At 37.4% G+C, this 15,703-nt stretch overlaps 1 protein-coding gene and 1 long non-coding RNA gene across 3 annotated transcripts; one reads left to right on the top strand and one right to left on the bottom strand.

Moving 5' to 3' along the window:
• Nucleotides 1–7,094: 7,094 nt before the first annotated feature.
• LOC139196773 (uncharacterized) lies at nucleotides 7,095–7,640 on the bottom strand. Its single transcript, XM_070823114.1, has 2 exons — nucleotides 7,515–7,640; nucleotides 7,095–7,433 (listed from the first exon to the last, which is right to left on the bottom strand). Exons 1-2 carry the CDS (start codon nucleotides 7,638–7,640, stop codon nucleotides 7,095–7,097), a joined length of 465 nt encoding a protein of 154 aa, XP_070679215.1.
• Nucleotides 7,641–9,519: 1,879 nt separating this feature from the next.
• On the top strand, nucleotides 9,520–12,711 carry LOC139197258 (uncharacterized). Of its 2 annotated transcripts, none has more exons than XR_011582495.1 (4): nucleotides 9,520–9,661; nucleotides 10,828–10,903; nucleotides 11,600–11,699; nucleotides 12,513–12,711. It is a non-coding gene; the product is annotated as an uncharacterized lncRNA (long non-coding RNA). The 2 variants fall into 2 exon arrangements; XR_011582496.1 differs by having other exon boundaries at nucleotides 12,508–12,711.
• The last annotated feature ends 2,992 nt before the right edge of the window (nucleotides 12,712–15,703 follow it).

Genomic DNA, 15,703 nt, shown 5'->3' with positions numbered 1-15,703 from the left:
CGGTAAGAGGACCAGTAGGGGATAAGAAGGATGGGTGCCATATGTTGTCTGGAGAAGGCGTGGCTGCCTCTTCAACAAGGTTCAAGTCAAAACGACGGTCGGAGGGGCCAGACCTTTTCAAAGGTGTTGAAGAGAAAAGAGGTCGGACAAATCAAGATCTTAGAAGTGCAAGAAGAGAGCTTCTACTGGTGGAGATTGAAGTGTGCTTTGGAACTTAATACCAGCCTCTATAAAAATCCGCACTCGATGGAGCTTCAGAAATCGAAGAGGCGCCTGCTCAGAAATCGAAAAGGCGTTTGCTTTCTCAAAAGCTAGGCTGCTCAGAGACCACGAGGGCCGATCTCAGGAATCGAAGAGGCGTTTGCTTTCTCAAAAGCTGGGATGCTCAAAGACCACGAAGGTCGATCGTAAAAATTGAAGAGGCGCTTGCTTTCTCAAAAGCTGGGCTGCTCAGAGACCACGAGGGCCGATCTCAGAAATCGAAGAGGCACCTGCTTTTTCAGCGTTGTCAGCACCTGTCACATGCACACTCAACTTTGCAGAAATGACGGGCATTCTGTCGAAGATTTCTAGTGAAGTAGAAAGCACGTGAATGTTACTGTTCAATCATTCACTTTCCACATGCAACATCAGCTCACGGGTACCACATATAACTTTGCCAAAAATCTCTGACAAAGTTTAGACACGTGAAGCTTGCAGCTCCCATTACATCGCTATGACCAAGAAGGGTAAACGAATAGCAAAGAAACAACACTAACAAAGTTTAGACACATAAATTTTGAAGGTCTAGCTACCATATTATTACCCACAAGGGTAAAGGAACAGGACCATTGCTGGATAATTGGAAAGTCCCTGTGGGTCAACCTCTGTGCTCCGTGGCAAGGTAGACTAGCAAACAGGCTTAACCTTTACTCACATTTGAGAAAACACTCCCAACAAGATTGCTTGCTTCAAGATCGAAGAGGCACCGTCCTCCGAATCTCGAGAGCCAGACTCCCAACATGATTACTTTCTCAAAAAGCGACGAGACACCGCTCTCCAAATCTCGAGAGCTAGACTCCTAGCAGGATTGCTATCTCAAAAATCGAAGAGGCACCGTTCTCTGAATCTCGAGAGACAGATCCCTGACAGGATTGCTTGTTCAAAAACCGAAGAGGCACCAATTTCTCAATTTCGAGAGCCCCTTAGAAAAAGCTTGTCTGTAATCTTCACACGTAACATCAGCTTTCCAGATACCACAGACCACTTTTTCAAAGTGCTCTGACAGAGTTAAAACACGTGAAGCTGGCAGCTCCCACTACCGTACTATGACCAAGCAGGGTAAAAGAATAGTATTACTCCTTGTTAGGGAGACTCCTATATATGTCGACCTCCATCCTCAACGGACAGGCAGACCTGCAAAAATGCTCAACCCTTCCTCATATCTGAGAGGGCACTCCCAACGAAGCCTCTCGAAATACTCAGCTTTCTTTCCCCCCGAGAATACCTCTGCAAACAAGCTACACTAGAGCAAGAATATCTCATATCATCAGGGTTAAAAGCAAGAGTATCCCATATCATGCTTTTTCCCTGTCTTTTCCTTTGGCCTTGTTCTTACCTGCAAGACAAGGAGAAAGAGAGCAATCAGTCAGCACTTGGAATCAAGCTTCCAGTCCGGAACTGACTGCCTGGAACCCCATTGCTCTCGAGTACTCATCTTCAACATCTTATGCTTCCCGAGAAGATACCACATCTGCTTGAGGAACAAATAGGGCACGTGAGAAGGATACAAGGAAGCATGTGGAGACAAGCGCAACAGAACACGTGCCGATACATCCACTACTTTGTCAACAACAAAAGTATCCCATATCAGCAGGGTCGAACATACTCTAGATTTGATGGACTTGTTTTGACCCTCAAATTCTTCAGTCGGCCTTATACTCTGGCGGAAACAAGAAAACCCTCCAGCCCAGTTCAAGAATAAGCCTGTGGAAAGTTACTTCTTCAAAAGCAAAAGTATCTCATATCACCTTTTCTCATTTTCTTCTCTTTATCCTTCATGCTACCTGCAAGATAAGAAGAAGGATAACAATCAGCCGGAACTCGAAATCAAACTTCTGATCTGGGACTGATTGCTTGGAGCTCTGATTGCTTACCTTGTCTGTCACCTCTTTCAGCAGATCCCCTAGCTCGGCGACTTGGGGGACTCCTACTACATGGTTTGTATCGCGCTTGACCAAGCCTGAAACTACAAGTAAGCGTCAAGTGAAATTGATACATTACCTTGTGCATCTCCACCAGTTAAAGATACCACCCCTGGAGGGAGGAAGAGTACTTCCAAAGAAGATGCCACATCTACCTATGAGACAGATAAGGCAAGTGAAGACGATACCACACTTCGGTACTTAAAAGTTTCGTGATTACGAGATCATTCTTCCACAATATTTCCTAATGTCATTTGTACTAAATCATTCACTTGTACTCACTAAAGGAGAGCTTGAACCTATATACTATGTAAACCCTTCACAATTAATGAGACTTCCTTTACTCCGTGGACGTAGCCAATCTGGGTGAATCACGTACATCTTGTGTTTGCTTCCTGTCTCTATCCATTTACATACTTATCCACACTAATGACCAGAGCAATCTAGCGAAGATCACAAACTTAATATTTAAGATGATATTCTTTGGTGTATGCTTTTCGCAAACGATATAGTGTTGATAGATGAAACGCATGAAGGGGTAAACGCGAAGCTTAACTTTGGAGAGAAATGTTGGAATCTAAAGGTCCTCGCCTAAGCCGATCAAAGACAGAATATATGGAGTGCAAGTTCAGTGCAAACGGAGGCCAAAATGAGTTAGGGGTGAGGATCGGAGATCAGGAAATACCAAAGAGCGACCGTTTTCGCTACCTAGGATCTATCTTGCAAAAGAACGAAGAATTTGATGGAGATCTCACCCATAGAATACAAGCTGGATGGATGAAGTGGAAGAGTGCATCCGGCGTGTTGTGTGATCGTCGTAGGCCACTGAAGCTCAAGGGAAAATTTTATAGGACGACAATAAGGCCGGCGATGCTGTATGACATAGAATGTTGGGCGGTGAAGCATCAACACGTAGGTGTAGTATAGATGAGGATGCTTCGTTGGATGTGTGGGCACACGAGAAAGGATAAGATTAGGAATGAGGATATCCGAGGTAAAGTAGGAGTAGCCAAAATTGAAGGAAAGAGGAGAGAAAATCGGTTAAGGTGGTGTGGACATGTGCAAAGAAGGCCTACTGACGCTCCGGTTCGAAGATGTGATCACGGGACAGAGGTTCAGGGCCGAAGGGGTAGAGGAAGACCTAGGAAAACTTTGGAAAAGACCCTAAGAAAAGACTTAGAGTACTTGGATCTAACGGAGGACATGACACAAAACCGAGCGCAATGGCGTTCTAGGATTCATATAGCCGACCCCATTTAGTGGGAAAAGGCTTTGTTGTTGTTGTTGTATCCTGAGGTTGTGTAGGTCACTACGGTGTATTCATAAACCAATTTGAGCTATGTATGAGAAGTTATTACATAGTTTTGGTTATGTGCATTAAAGTGACGTTTATTCAGTTAATTCTCATATAGGCGAGACCTATCACGAGGACGAGCGCAGTTAAGGGAGGCTCGGGGGCTACGACCCTTTGACATATCTGTGAGTGGGCAGTTTTGTTTTCCATATGAACCTATATAAATGAGAATTTTTCCTAGAAAATCAATTTAAGTGAAATATGATATGAAATGCCATGCAAAGTATATGCCTATTTATTTATGCATTAGTAATTGCATATATGCATGATTGGTGCTGCGGACGCACAGGTAAGTGCTAGGTAAGTTCATAAATTAAATTTATGAGATTGTTGAGTTGATATGATTAAGAGCTCATAAACCTGCACCCAGGGTGATTGTGATTTAGCAGAGATATGATTCAGGCCTGTATATATATATATAGTCACCCCCGCACCATATGCTCACATTGGATCCAATTTAGGTGCACAGTCTTGTCGTACAGACTACATAGGTAGTTCCGACTCGTAGGTGACTAGCGATTTATCACACAGCTATCAGGGAGGATAGCTTGAGCATAACTATATTACACCCAGTCTAGTCGTACAAACCATTTCAATGGTTCCGACTTGTGTGCAGTGTAGTACCGTACAGGTCACTCGAGGTGACTCTGGCTAGATTGATTGATGAGATTGATTATGAGCTATAGTTTCAGCCGAGCTGATCACTTGGTTGACATGTTATTATCTATAATGAGCATGGCATATACTTAGTGGCATGTTGATAGCATAATTTAAGATATGTTTTGAAATGAATATATATGTATATATGCTATTTTTCTGGGAATTTATACAAGTTTTACGGCGAGGGGTTAGAACCTTTTAAAAGAGAAAAGGTTTTGAAAAAGATTTGTTTTACTGACCCACTCAACTTTGTTTTTCGCCCTTCCAGGTTCTAGGTAGCAGTGCTTTGGTGGCCACGAGGAATCCAACGACATTCTGACAGAATTCACAAAAGTAGGATTCACCTTTGAGTGTTATAACTTAGTAATTGTCCTACTTGACTGCAAGTAGACGTACTTCTACTCTGAATGTGTATTTATACACTTAGACTCGCACTAGCATCTTTTCTTAGCTAGAATTGCTAGTGTTTTGGTTTTTATTTATTCGTAATTCTATTTATCTTCTTAGCTTCCGTACTATAAAAATGGTTACGTCACTCGCACATGGCGGCCAACACGCCCTCCTTCGGGACGGGGTGTGTCAGGTAATTTCATAGGGTTTTGGTTGACAATGAGTGTTTAATTAATTAGTAGAGATAATTAAAATTCAAAACTATGTTGTAAATAACATTTCTAGTAAAATATATTTTTAAAATACAGGTTCTCACAGAGCTACACACGTACTACTAGATTTGTGCATCTCTTCCTAAAGCTCTAACCGATCCACTCCCAAAGTTCGTGGAAAGGATAAACTAGTGGCATTGGCTCTACAGTCATTTTCACATCCCTAATTATTAATTTTTTAAATTTCATTTAAACTATTTTTTTATTTAAAATATTTTTTAATTTAATTAATTTTATTTATCCATAACGGAAATGGAGGGTAAATAAGGGTAATCGGGAAGCGAAGAAGTACTTCCATCACTCTGGTTCTCGGCACCTTATTTTCCTGGTCAAGGAACGACATCAAAAGAGTTGGCTTTTTTTTTTTTTTTTTTGTTTGTTTTTTCTTCCAGAAGTAGATGTCTGGTGGGATACGAATGTCAATTATGGCAACCAGGTGGGTGACAACATTTATGTAAATATTGCATTTAAAATTTTAATTTTAAATTTCATTACACTTAAACATTTAAAAATTATGATCTATAATTTTAATTGGTTTATCATTTTTTTTAAGGCTTCTAAGTTGAAGAAGAAGGACGCCTACCTCGCCAACCTCTCTTAGGAGAAATCAACACCCAAATGAAGCAGCTGACACTTGATCCATATATGTCTCTACAGTTGCTGATGGACGGGGTTGGGCGACAGAAAGGCCGAGAGCTCTATGAGCAGGTTAGGTTCGGGATCTTGAGGGATCGTCTTCCTCTAGCTCTCAGCCTCTATGTGGCACATCTTGTAGACTACAACAGATTGGAGATAGAGTTAGTGATCTTTTTTTTTATAGTTTTCCTATTGTTGTCGGTTATAACTGACAACATTAAAGAAGGATTTTTTAATACAGTTGGTTATAACCGACAGTAATAGGTATTCATAGGCAAATTTTTTTTTTAATATAGCTAGCCGTTGGGTTTTTTTTTTTTTTTTTTTTTTTTTTTTTTTTTTTTTTGAATTTAAACATTTCTTTTCTTCTATAAATATGGTGAAGTTCTTTCAATTCTTCACTTCATTTGCAATATTTCCTTCTTCAATATTTTTCAATATTTCCTTCAATATATTTCTCAATATTTCCTTCAATATATTTTCCAATATTTCCTTCATCTATAATATTTGTTTCAATTTTTCAATAATTTCCTTCAATATTTTTTCAATAATTTCCTTCATTTTTTTTCCTATAACTTATATTTCACAAAATTTGTTTCATATTTTTTTTTAAATTCCATTTTTTTCCTATAACTTATATTTCACAAAATTTGTTTCATATTTTTTTTTAAGTTCCATTTTTTTCTATAACTTCTATTTCACAAAATTTGTTTCATATTTTTTTTAAATTCTTTTTTTTCCTATAACTTCCTAAGCCATTATACAACATTAAATTAAATTAAGTAACATGAAAGAACATTAAACAATATGAAACAACATTAAATAACATTAACCAACATAAAAATTATACAACATGAAACTTAAACAACATTTTAAAAAACATTTAAAAACATAAAACGTAAATGCCTACTCCATGCTTCTTTGGGCCCAAAGATATGCAACAAGATCTTGTTGTAGGTACTTGTTTGTGGCACGATAACGTATCATTCTATAGCGTCTCATGTACTCATCTATAGAGATACTACCAGTTCTTGGATTGAAAGGCAAATTAGGCTCATCATATATTTTTGCACGAGCCCTTCTTGACCTATTTAGATCTTCTTGGTCGTCATCAGACTCTCCATCAATATACCCATCTCACTCATCCTTCACTATCATATTGTGTAATATGATGCAAGACATCATGATGGAGTCCAAATTTTCTCGACTCCACCCTCTTACCAGTTCGCTGATGATCTTCCACCGTGCTTGTAGAATACCAAAAGCTCTCTCAACATCTTTCCGATATGCCTCTTGGTGTAAGGTAAGCAACTTTTCCGCGTTATTCCTAGGGTTTGGAAATGCTTGGACAAGTGTCGCCCACTTTGGGTAGATGCCATCTGCCAAGTAATACCCTATATTGTATTGACGGCCGTTAATGTAGTAGTCAAATTGAGGTACTTTACCTTCCGTCAAGTTATTGAAGAGGGGTGAACGCCCAAGAACTGTAATGTCATTTTGGGATCTAGGGACTCCAAAGAAAGCATGCCAGATCCATGTGTCATATGAGGCAACCGCCTTTAACACAACAGTTGGCTTTCTCGACCTTCCGCTAAAGCCTCATTGCCATCCGGTGGGACAGTTCTTCCAATCCCAATGCATGCAGTCTAATGACCCTATCATGCCTGGAAACCTACGGTCTTCAGCTTTGCGAAAGAGCCGATTCAGATCTTTTTGATTTAGCTTGCGGAGGTACTCGTCTTTATAAAGCTGAACAATTGTGTCACAAAATTCTTGAAGAGTATCAAGGCATGTAGACTCAGACATACCATGGGTTTCATCAATTGAATCAGCTGGGGAGCCATAGGCCATCATTCGGAGTGCAACAGTAACCTTCTGATGAGGTGAGAAACTAGGGCGGCCTGTTCTGTCCCGCTTCTGTTGAAAGTACGGATTGACCTGCTAGACATCACAAAGTAAACACTCGAAGACATGACGCCTCATCCGGAAGCGATGTTTGAAGTCCTCTTTTGTGTACACCGAGTTGGGATTGAAGTAGTTGCTCATCAGATTGGCATGCGTCATCGCTCTGTTTCGTGGTTTGTAAGAGCGACCATCAATAGAGCCACCCCTTTGAGGTTGTTCCTCAGTTAGCTGACACACCATGGCGCAACCATGGCTGCTGCTATGTTTTGTTTGTTGCGCCTTACTTGAACTTCTTTATCAGACTCCTCATCTTCTTGTCTCATTTGCGCCCATTTTGCTTCTCTTTTGGAATTGGATGAGGAGCCCCAGTTGGAATCTGAAGAGGATCCAAAGTTGGAATTCATTGCAAATTTGAATTGAAAGAGATTGAATTGAAAGAGATTGAATTTAAATAGATTGAATTCAAAGTTGTGTGAATTATATCCCAATATCCACCTTATTTATAGCAAAAAAAAAAATTCAAATCCAACGGCTAGCTGACGTCATGCTGACGTCACTTAGCCGTTGGATTTGAATTTAAGTTGTAGTTTTTAAATAATAAATTATGTTTGGCCCTATGACCCTTTGGCCCTCGGTTGGAGACGGTTTTTTGTGAAAGGGCTAAAACGAACCATCTGGCCCTCTGGCCCTCGGTTGGAGACGGAGGCAAATATGGCCCTATACTGTTCATTAAAATATTAATATCTTGGAGAATCTTGGAGGGCCAGAGGGCTAAAACGAGCCCTCTGGCCAGCCATCGGTTGGAGATGGCCTTAGAAACCTTCCATTTTTTCTTTCCAATTTCGCAATGCAGCTCTGTCACTATGTAAAAACCACATACCCGACTTCCCGACTTAATTTTGAGCCATCTCCATCTCTGTCAAAATCGTAAGCGATCTCCAACATGCAAAACTATATGATTTTTTCCATCTGCTCCCTTTAGGTCATCTCCAACCGATGGCTGGCCAGATGGCTCGTTTTAGCCCTCTGGCCCTCCAAGATTCTCCAAGATATTAATATTTTAATGAACAGTACATGGCCATATTTGCCTCCGTCTCCAACCGAGGGCCAGTGGGCCAAAGGGCTCGTTTTAGCCCTTTCACAAAAAACCATCTCCAACCGAGGGCCAAAGGGCCATAGGGCCAAACATAATTTATTATTTAAAAACTACAACTTAAATGTTGTTTCATATTGTTTAATGTTGTTTCATGTTACTTAATTTAATTTAATCTTGTATAATGACTTAGGAAGTTATAGGAAAAAAAATAGAATTTAAAAAAAATATGAAACAAATTTTGTGAAATAGAAGTTATAGAAAAAAATGGAATTTAAAAAAAACATGAAACAAATTTTGTAAAATAGAAGTTATAGGAAAAAAATGGAATTTAAAAAAAATATGAAACAAATTTTGTGACATATAAGTTATAGGAAAAAAATGAAGGAAATTATTGAAAAATTATTGAAGGAAATTATTGAAAAATTGAAACAAATATTATAGATGAAGGTAATATTGGAAAATATATTGAAGGAAATATTGAAGGAAATATTGAGAAATATATTGAAGGAAATATTGAAAAATATTGAAGAAGGAAATATTGCAAATGAAGTGAGGAATTGAAAAAACTTCACCATATTTATAAAAGAAAAGAAATGTTTAAATTAAAAAAAAAAACCCCCAACGGCTACCTGACTCAGCTAGCAGTTATATTCAAAAAAATTTCAAACTATTAGTGTTGGTTATAACCGACACTAATAGTAAATAAAAAAAAATTTGCCTATGAATACCTATTACTGTCGGTTATAACCGACAATATTAAAAAAATCCTTCTTTAATGTTGTCGGTTATAACCAACAATAATAGGAAAACTATAAAAAAAAATAGCCAGCCCGGGGCTGGCTGGCTGGCCGAAAGCAGCCAGCCCTTTGGCCCTTTGAAATTCCGTGGGGCTCTCCTAGATTCCCGAGCTCTCTGGCCTAGCCCTCAGTTAGAGACGATTTTAGGGCTATTTCAGCCCTCTGAATCCTTCTGTTGAAGATGGCGTTATTTTTCTTGTTCAATATCAGTACCAAACGAGAAAAACCTGGAATTCTTTATGCTTGTGGTTCAGGTTCCAATAGGAGACGATGATGAGGAAAAAGAGAGAGAGAGATGCAACCACCTAGCACAAAGCGAAGGGAAAACATGGCTGAAATCTCGAGATAATCAGATCCAAAAAGCAAAGGTACAAAACCAAGCCATAGCCTCCATAACCTCAAATCCTTCATCTTCTTCCATCTTTCTCTCGTATCCCCAAGATAATTGTGCTCCCCTACCCTTTTGATTATTTTTGATCCTCCCCTCCCCTAGTGGCGAAACTACGTGAGGACAAGGAGTGGCAGCCGTCTCTCCCCTCGCTGGAAATCAAGCCCAGGAGCGATGGTTCCGCCCCTCCTGTCACGTCGAAAATGATGAATTTTCGTCTGGTTTTCGGCCTTTTGGATGTCCCTGCTCTATCCCAACAAGGCTGATTGCGTGGTTTTCGGCCTTTTGGATGTCCCTGCTCTATCCCAACAAGGCTGATTGCGTGCTCTCTTATTTTCCAAAAACCTAGGCCAAAGAAAGGAGAAACGAAGATCTGCATTTTGCAGCTTCTGGAGACTGAAATTAAGTTTTGGAACTCTGGTTCTAACGAAGAAGAAGAGAAAGGAAGAAGAGAGAGACTTTCTCTCTCTCCCATCCCAGCTCACCCCACGTGACCTTTCTTAATTACAATTTTTTTTTTTTTAAATACTGGCCAATCAATTGGCACCACCTAACCTGCTTTGATTTGTAATAAAGAAAATTTGTCAATATTTTTATATATTATATGTTTTATAATAAATATTTTTTGGATATTATAAGCTATATAATAAATAGACAATTATTTATACGGTATATAATAAATTTATTCAAATTTGCCTAGGTCCTCTCCTTAGTGTAAAGTCATGTCCATTGCCCGATTAGAGCTTAGCATCTCTTAAAACTTTGCTAATTATATAGTTAAGTAATAGGACGATACAAAGAGAAACGGTGCTAAATCATCCTTCAAATAATATTGTTGTTCAAACCCTTCTTCGACTATTTTGAGTAGTCCAAATCCTCTTTTGAATATTTCGGTTAGTGCAAATTCTCCTACGGGTAGTTCAAACAATCTTCTTGCAAATCCTAGACTTAAACCTCGAATGAATGTTCACATTTTTTCAGGACCCTAAATTTTTTAAATTTCGCCCCTCCTCCCAAGAATTCCTGGCTTCGCCACTGCCCTCCCCTGATTGATTGATATCAACCAAACAATTCTTGAATTACCAATATGTGTGTGTGCGTGTGTGTATATATGTTGTGATTATTTTCTTGTTTAAAATTTTGCAGAGAAAGAGCCCAAGTGGGAGTTTTTCCATGGCAGAAAGCTTCGGCGCATGCCCTCATGAAGAAACCAAGGCTCATGGTCTGTTTGTTTGAGTTTGTGTTTATTTTTTTATTTTTTTATTTTTGAGGCTGGTTACTGCTTACCGTTTAGTTTATGAGAAAATTATTTTGGCTGTGTGATCTTTTTGGGATGTTTGATTCTTCAACCCTTTAAGAATTGAAGGCTGCTTTCACATCCGCACCCTTTTCACTTATTACTTTGACCAATAAGCGACTTTTTTTATTGGTTTAGGTATCATCTTTTTACCACTCTTTACTTAAATCTTCTTCTTTTTCTTGTTCCATAGACTAGTGCGGTGCTTTCTTTAATTTTCGTAATTAAATGACTCAAGGTTGAAAGCAATTGAACTAAACTTTTTCCTGCCCTTTTTTTTGTACCTTATTTGATGTATACTTCATTTAATTAGTAGCAAACAAAATACTCTGTTGGTAAACCATTAAAATTTTGAAGGGTCATTTGCCAGTGGAAATTGGTACCCACGAAAAGTGCTCTGCACTTAGAACAGTAATTGATTTTGGAGGTGTAACTGGAGACTAAAAACTTGAACGATTATAACCGGATTTGTTAAGTGTATTTCCTTAAATCAACTTTTTTTTACAGTATTTTCTATGTTACCTTTTTTATAAATGGTGTATGGACCTTTCGTATAACTGACGGGGACAAAAAAAATCAAGTATTGAAATCTATTGAAAAACAAATGTTGTATTTTTCCAGTGCAGGGTAAATGGAAGAACGCTAATAGATGGAACACTATTTTGGAATCTTTAAATGGGGAGCCATTCCTTAGAGTTTAGTTGATGAAACAAGAATTAAGGTATGCTTGCAGCTTGTATAATACAAGTATCATTTTCGGTTTTTATTTATTTATTTATTTATTTATTTTTTTATACAAATCTATCATTTCCTTTGTAGAGTGCATATATGTTGAATCCAATTGTCCAACATGGGACAGAGGGAAGGAGAAAGGGTACTTTAAATAGAATTACCCCATTTTAACTAACATCAAGGCCTTTTGTGATAAAACCCTACACCTGAGGATTGTGCAGGTGGTTAAGTGGGAACAGTATTGGTGTTATTAGAGTAGGCCCTCGGCCTAACGACTTGAAAATTTCCACATGATATCAGAGCCAGGGGACGGGCCCGTACTGCCACGTGATTAGGTGGGTCCCCATTGGCCATGCGTGATTGTCCACGTAGGCCAAAGATGCCACGTGTTTGGGTGGGTCCCTAATGACCCCGCGCGATTAGGTGAGTCCCAAAATGGCTCCACGTGGTTGCCGATGTGTGGAATTTCACGTGTGACCCATAAATGGGGCCTCACGTGCGGGGGAGTGTTGAAACCAATTGTCCCACATCGGACAGAGGGAAGGAGAAAGAATACTTTAAATAGAATTACCCCACTCTAACTAACATCGAGGCCTTCTGTGATAAAACCCCACACCTGAGGATTGTGCATGTGGTTAAGTGGGGACAGTATTGATGTTGTTAGAGTGGGCCCTCGGCCCGTTGACCTGAAAATTTCCACAATATATATTGAGCAACTGAGCACCATCTTGGTTAATACAAGTATCCTGTTCTATGTCAGTGTATGTGTACCGTAACAAATGTTTTTGGATTGCTAGTGCAGCCATTTGTAGAGAGCTTGTCCAAGTGCCCATGGTCTTCACAATCCGTTCAAAGCACCAGAGATGTTTGTGTTTATTACCATTCTATTTCTATGTCCTCATTTATCTTTAAGCATCATTTGTTCTCTAGATTACTCGCATAGATTCATGTAATGGTAGAGGACAGCAAGATTTTCATTAACTCTTCCCTTTTGAAGAACTCGACAGTCATACTTTGCAACATCAATTAGCGAAACTCTTTACCCAAACATTTTTCGTTGTTCCATCTGCAACAATGAAAATAGTTAAGACACTATTTTCTGAACTACAACAAAATAATGCACACTATTTCTGGAACTATAGCAAATAAACTTATACTATTTATGAAATGAACAAAAAAAAACCACAATGTGTCTAGAAGGTAACAAAATAAACACTACTTATGAAACTACACCAAAATAACTCATACTATTTCTATAACTACAGCAAAATAACTAGCACTATTTCTAAAAGTGAACCAAAATAACTCATACTATTTCTGGAACTACAACAATAAACTCACACTATTTATGAAACATAACTAAAATAACTCATACTGTTTATGAAATAGAGCAAAATAAACATTATTTCTTGAAGTATAACAAAACCATGATTTCTTGAATTACAACAAACTAACCTATATTATTTCTAAAAGCGAAACAAAATAACCCACATTATTTCTGGAACTACATTATAATAACCCACATTATTTTTGAAAGTGAACAAAAATAACCCAGATTATTTCTAGAACTACAACAGAATAACCCATACTATTTCTGGATCTATAGCATTGTAACTCTGGCTATTTCTAACAGTGAACCAAAATAACCCACACTATTTCTGAAACTATAGCATAATAACCCACATTATTTCAGGAACTACAACATAATAACCCATACTATTTCTGAAAGTGAACCAAAATAACCCACACTATTTCTAGAACTACATCATTATACCCACACTATTTTTTAGCGTAAAACAAACTAACTCACACTATTTCTAGAACTACAGTATAATAACCCACATTATGTATGAAATGTAACAAAATAAACACTATATATGGAACTAGAATACACTAATTTTGGATTTGAACAAAAAATAACGCACACTATTGTTGGAATTATTGCAAAATTATACACTATTTATGAAACTGAAGAAAACAAACACTACTTCTCATGATTCTAAAAGATGCTAAGCGCTAGTCGGGTAGCAGATTAAGGCCTAGCACCTTGGCAGAGTCTAGGTGGACCAGGTGGATGTAAGTAAATTTATTATTTATCTTTAGTACTTTGATGAATTTGATAAAATGAGATGAATGTTTAAATAATTACAACTTCGTGGTCTGTTTTTCTGAATATATGACAAAGTCATCAGCCAACCCCTAGTCGTCGGAAAAGTTACTAATATTGAGTAGCAATCATGTAACTATTTTAAAATATGGTTATATATATAAAATGATTTTAGTTGACTTTTCCATTAGTACCTAAACTAAAAATATTGTTTGAATTTTCTCAAAATAAAAAATAAAATAAAATAAAATAAAATTATGGTAGTACAGTTTGCACCCTTAAGTTTGGGTTGGAAATTCGTACATCATATTTAAAACATTGCAATGTTGTACACAAAGTTGTGAATTTATTGTAATATCATACATCCGTTAGATCTTCTACTACATAAACTATTAAGTGACAACCATATCATTTGACAAAATGACAACCATATCCTTAGTTTACCATTTTTTATACTTATTTTTCCAATTTTACCCTCACTTTTGATACACAATATTTACTTAAGGAGAACAAAACAATAATTATGTAATATTAAAAAAAATATGCACTTCTTAAGACAAATTGTTCATTCCCCACTTTGTCCAATTTTGCCCCCACTTTTGAATACACAATATTCACATGAGGATGGCAAAATAGTAATTTTGTACCTTTTGACAAAATGACAACCATATTCTTATTTTTCCTATTTTACCCTCTTTTTTATACTTATTTTTCCAATTTTACCTTCACTTTTGATATACAATATTTACATAAAGAGGACAAAACAGTAATTATGTAATACTAAAAAAAATGCCAAATTGCTAGTATAAAATAAAGGGAGTTTTAACGAAAAGCCCACGGTATTGTTCACTTTAACGAAAAACCACATTTTTACATTAAAAAGTCAAACTTGGTACTATTCACTTTACCCTTTATTTTGTCCTATCATTAAAACTCAAAGTTTTTAAGCCATTTTCATTAGTTTTCCTTAAAATAAAAGAAAGTGGGAATTCATGGGTTTCTCAAGCCTATGAAAAAGACGTCCCTTCCAGGAGCCTTGCTGAGAGGGGGGGGTGGGGGCAAGAAGAAAACAAGAAAAAAAAGAAAGAGAGTCAACGGGAAAAAAAAAATAGAAAAAGAGAAGGAACTGACTGATAGAATGACATATTTGTAAATAAAGAGAAGTTTATTATAACAAAATTAGCTGACAAAATGAGGTTTGTTAGGGGTAGGGTTTGATGTGAAAGATTCTAACACACAAATTAAACCCTATTAAGATAGCTGTAGTATATGAAAGTAGGTTCTAGGGCGAGGAGTAATTATGGATGCTAATCTACGCAAATGTGACTCAAAACACCAAACAAGAATTAGAAACACTCAACTAGACACTAAAAACTCAAAACACACTAAACAGACTCAAAACAGCACAATACTAGCAAACAGACTCAAAACAGACTCTAGGGAGTTATTTGGATGAATTTAAGACTAGTAAGACTCAAAACACTAAATTGGACAAATTTGAACACGTTTCTAACTAATCTAACACACTTAATTAAAGGGGGGGATTGATTTGGATGAAATTAATTAAACTAAATAGATTGCATAAATTAAACAGGTTAGACACGAAATTGGGTGTTTTTAAGGGTGAAAGGCTAGCTAGATGGTCATTCTCCACACATGAAATATATGCATACAAATTAATTTCCAATATTGTTTCTTTCAACCATGAATGACAATGCCCCAAATTAATTGTGAATGCACTAATTAACTTTCAGGTTTTCCTAAGTTCATTGAATTGAATGGACAGCGCATCGCAACCAAATTTTTCTTCTTAAGTCCCCTATATGAACAACATGATAGAAATACATATCAAAGATCATTAAGCTGTATGAAAATCATAAGCAATG

Source organism: Malus domestica, chromosome 06 (assembly GCF_042453785.1).
Source record: "Malus domestica chromosome 06, GDT2T_hap1".
NCBI lineage: Eukaryota > Viridiplantae > Streptophyta > Magnoliopsida > Rosales > Rosaceae > Malus > Malus domestica.
This window is presented reverse-complemented; position numbering and strand designations above follow the sequence as displayed.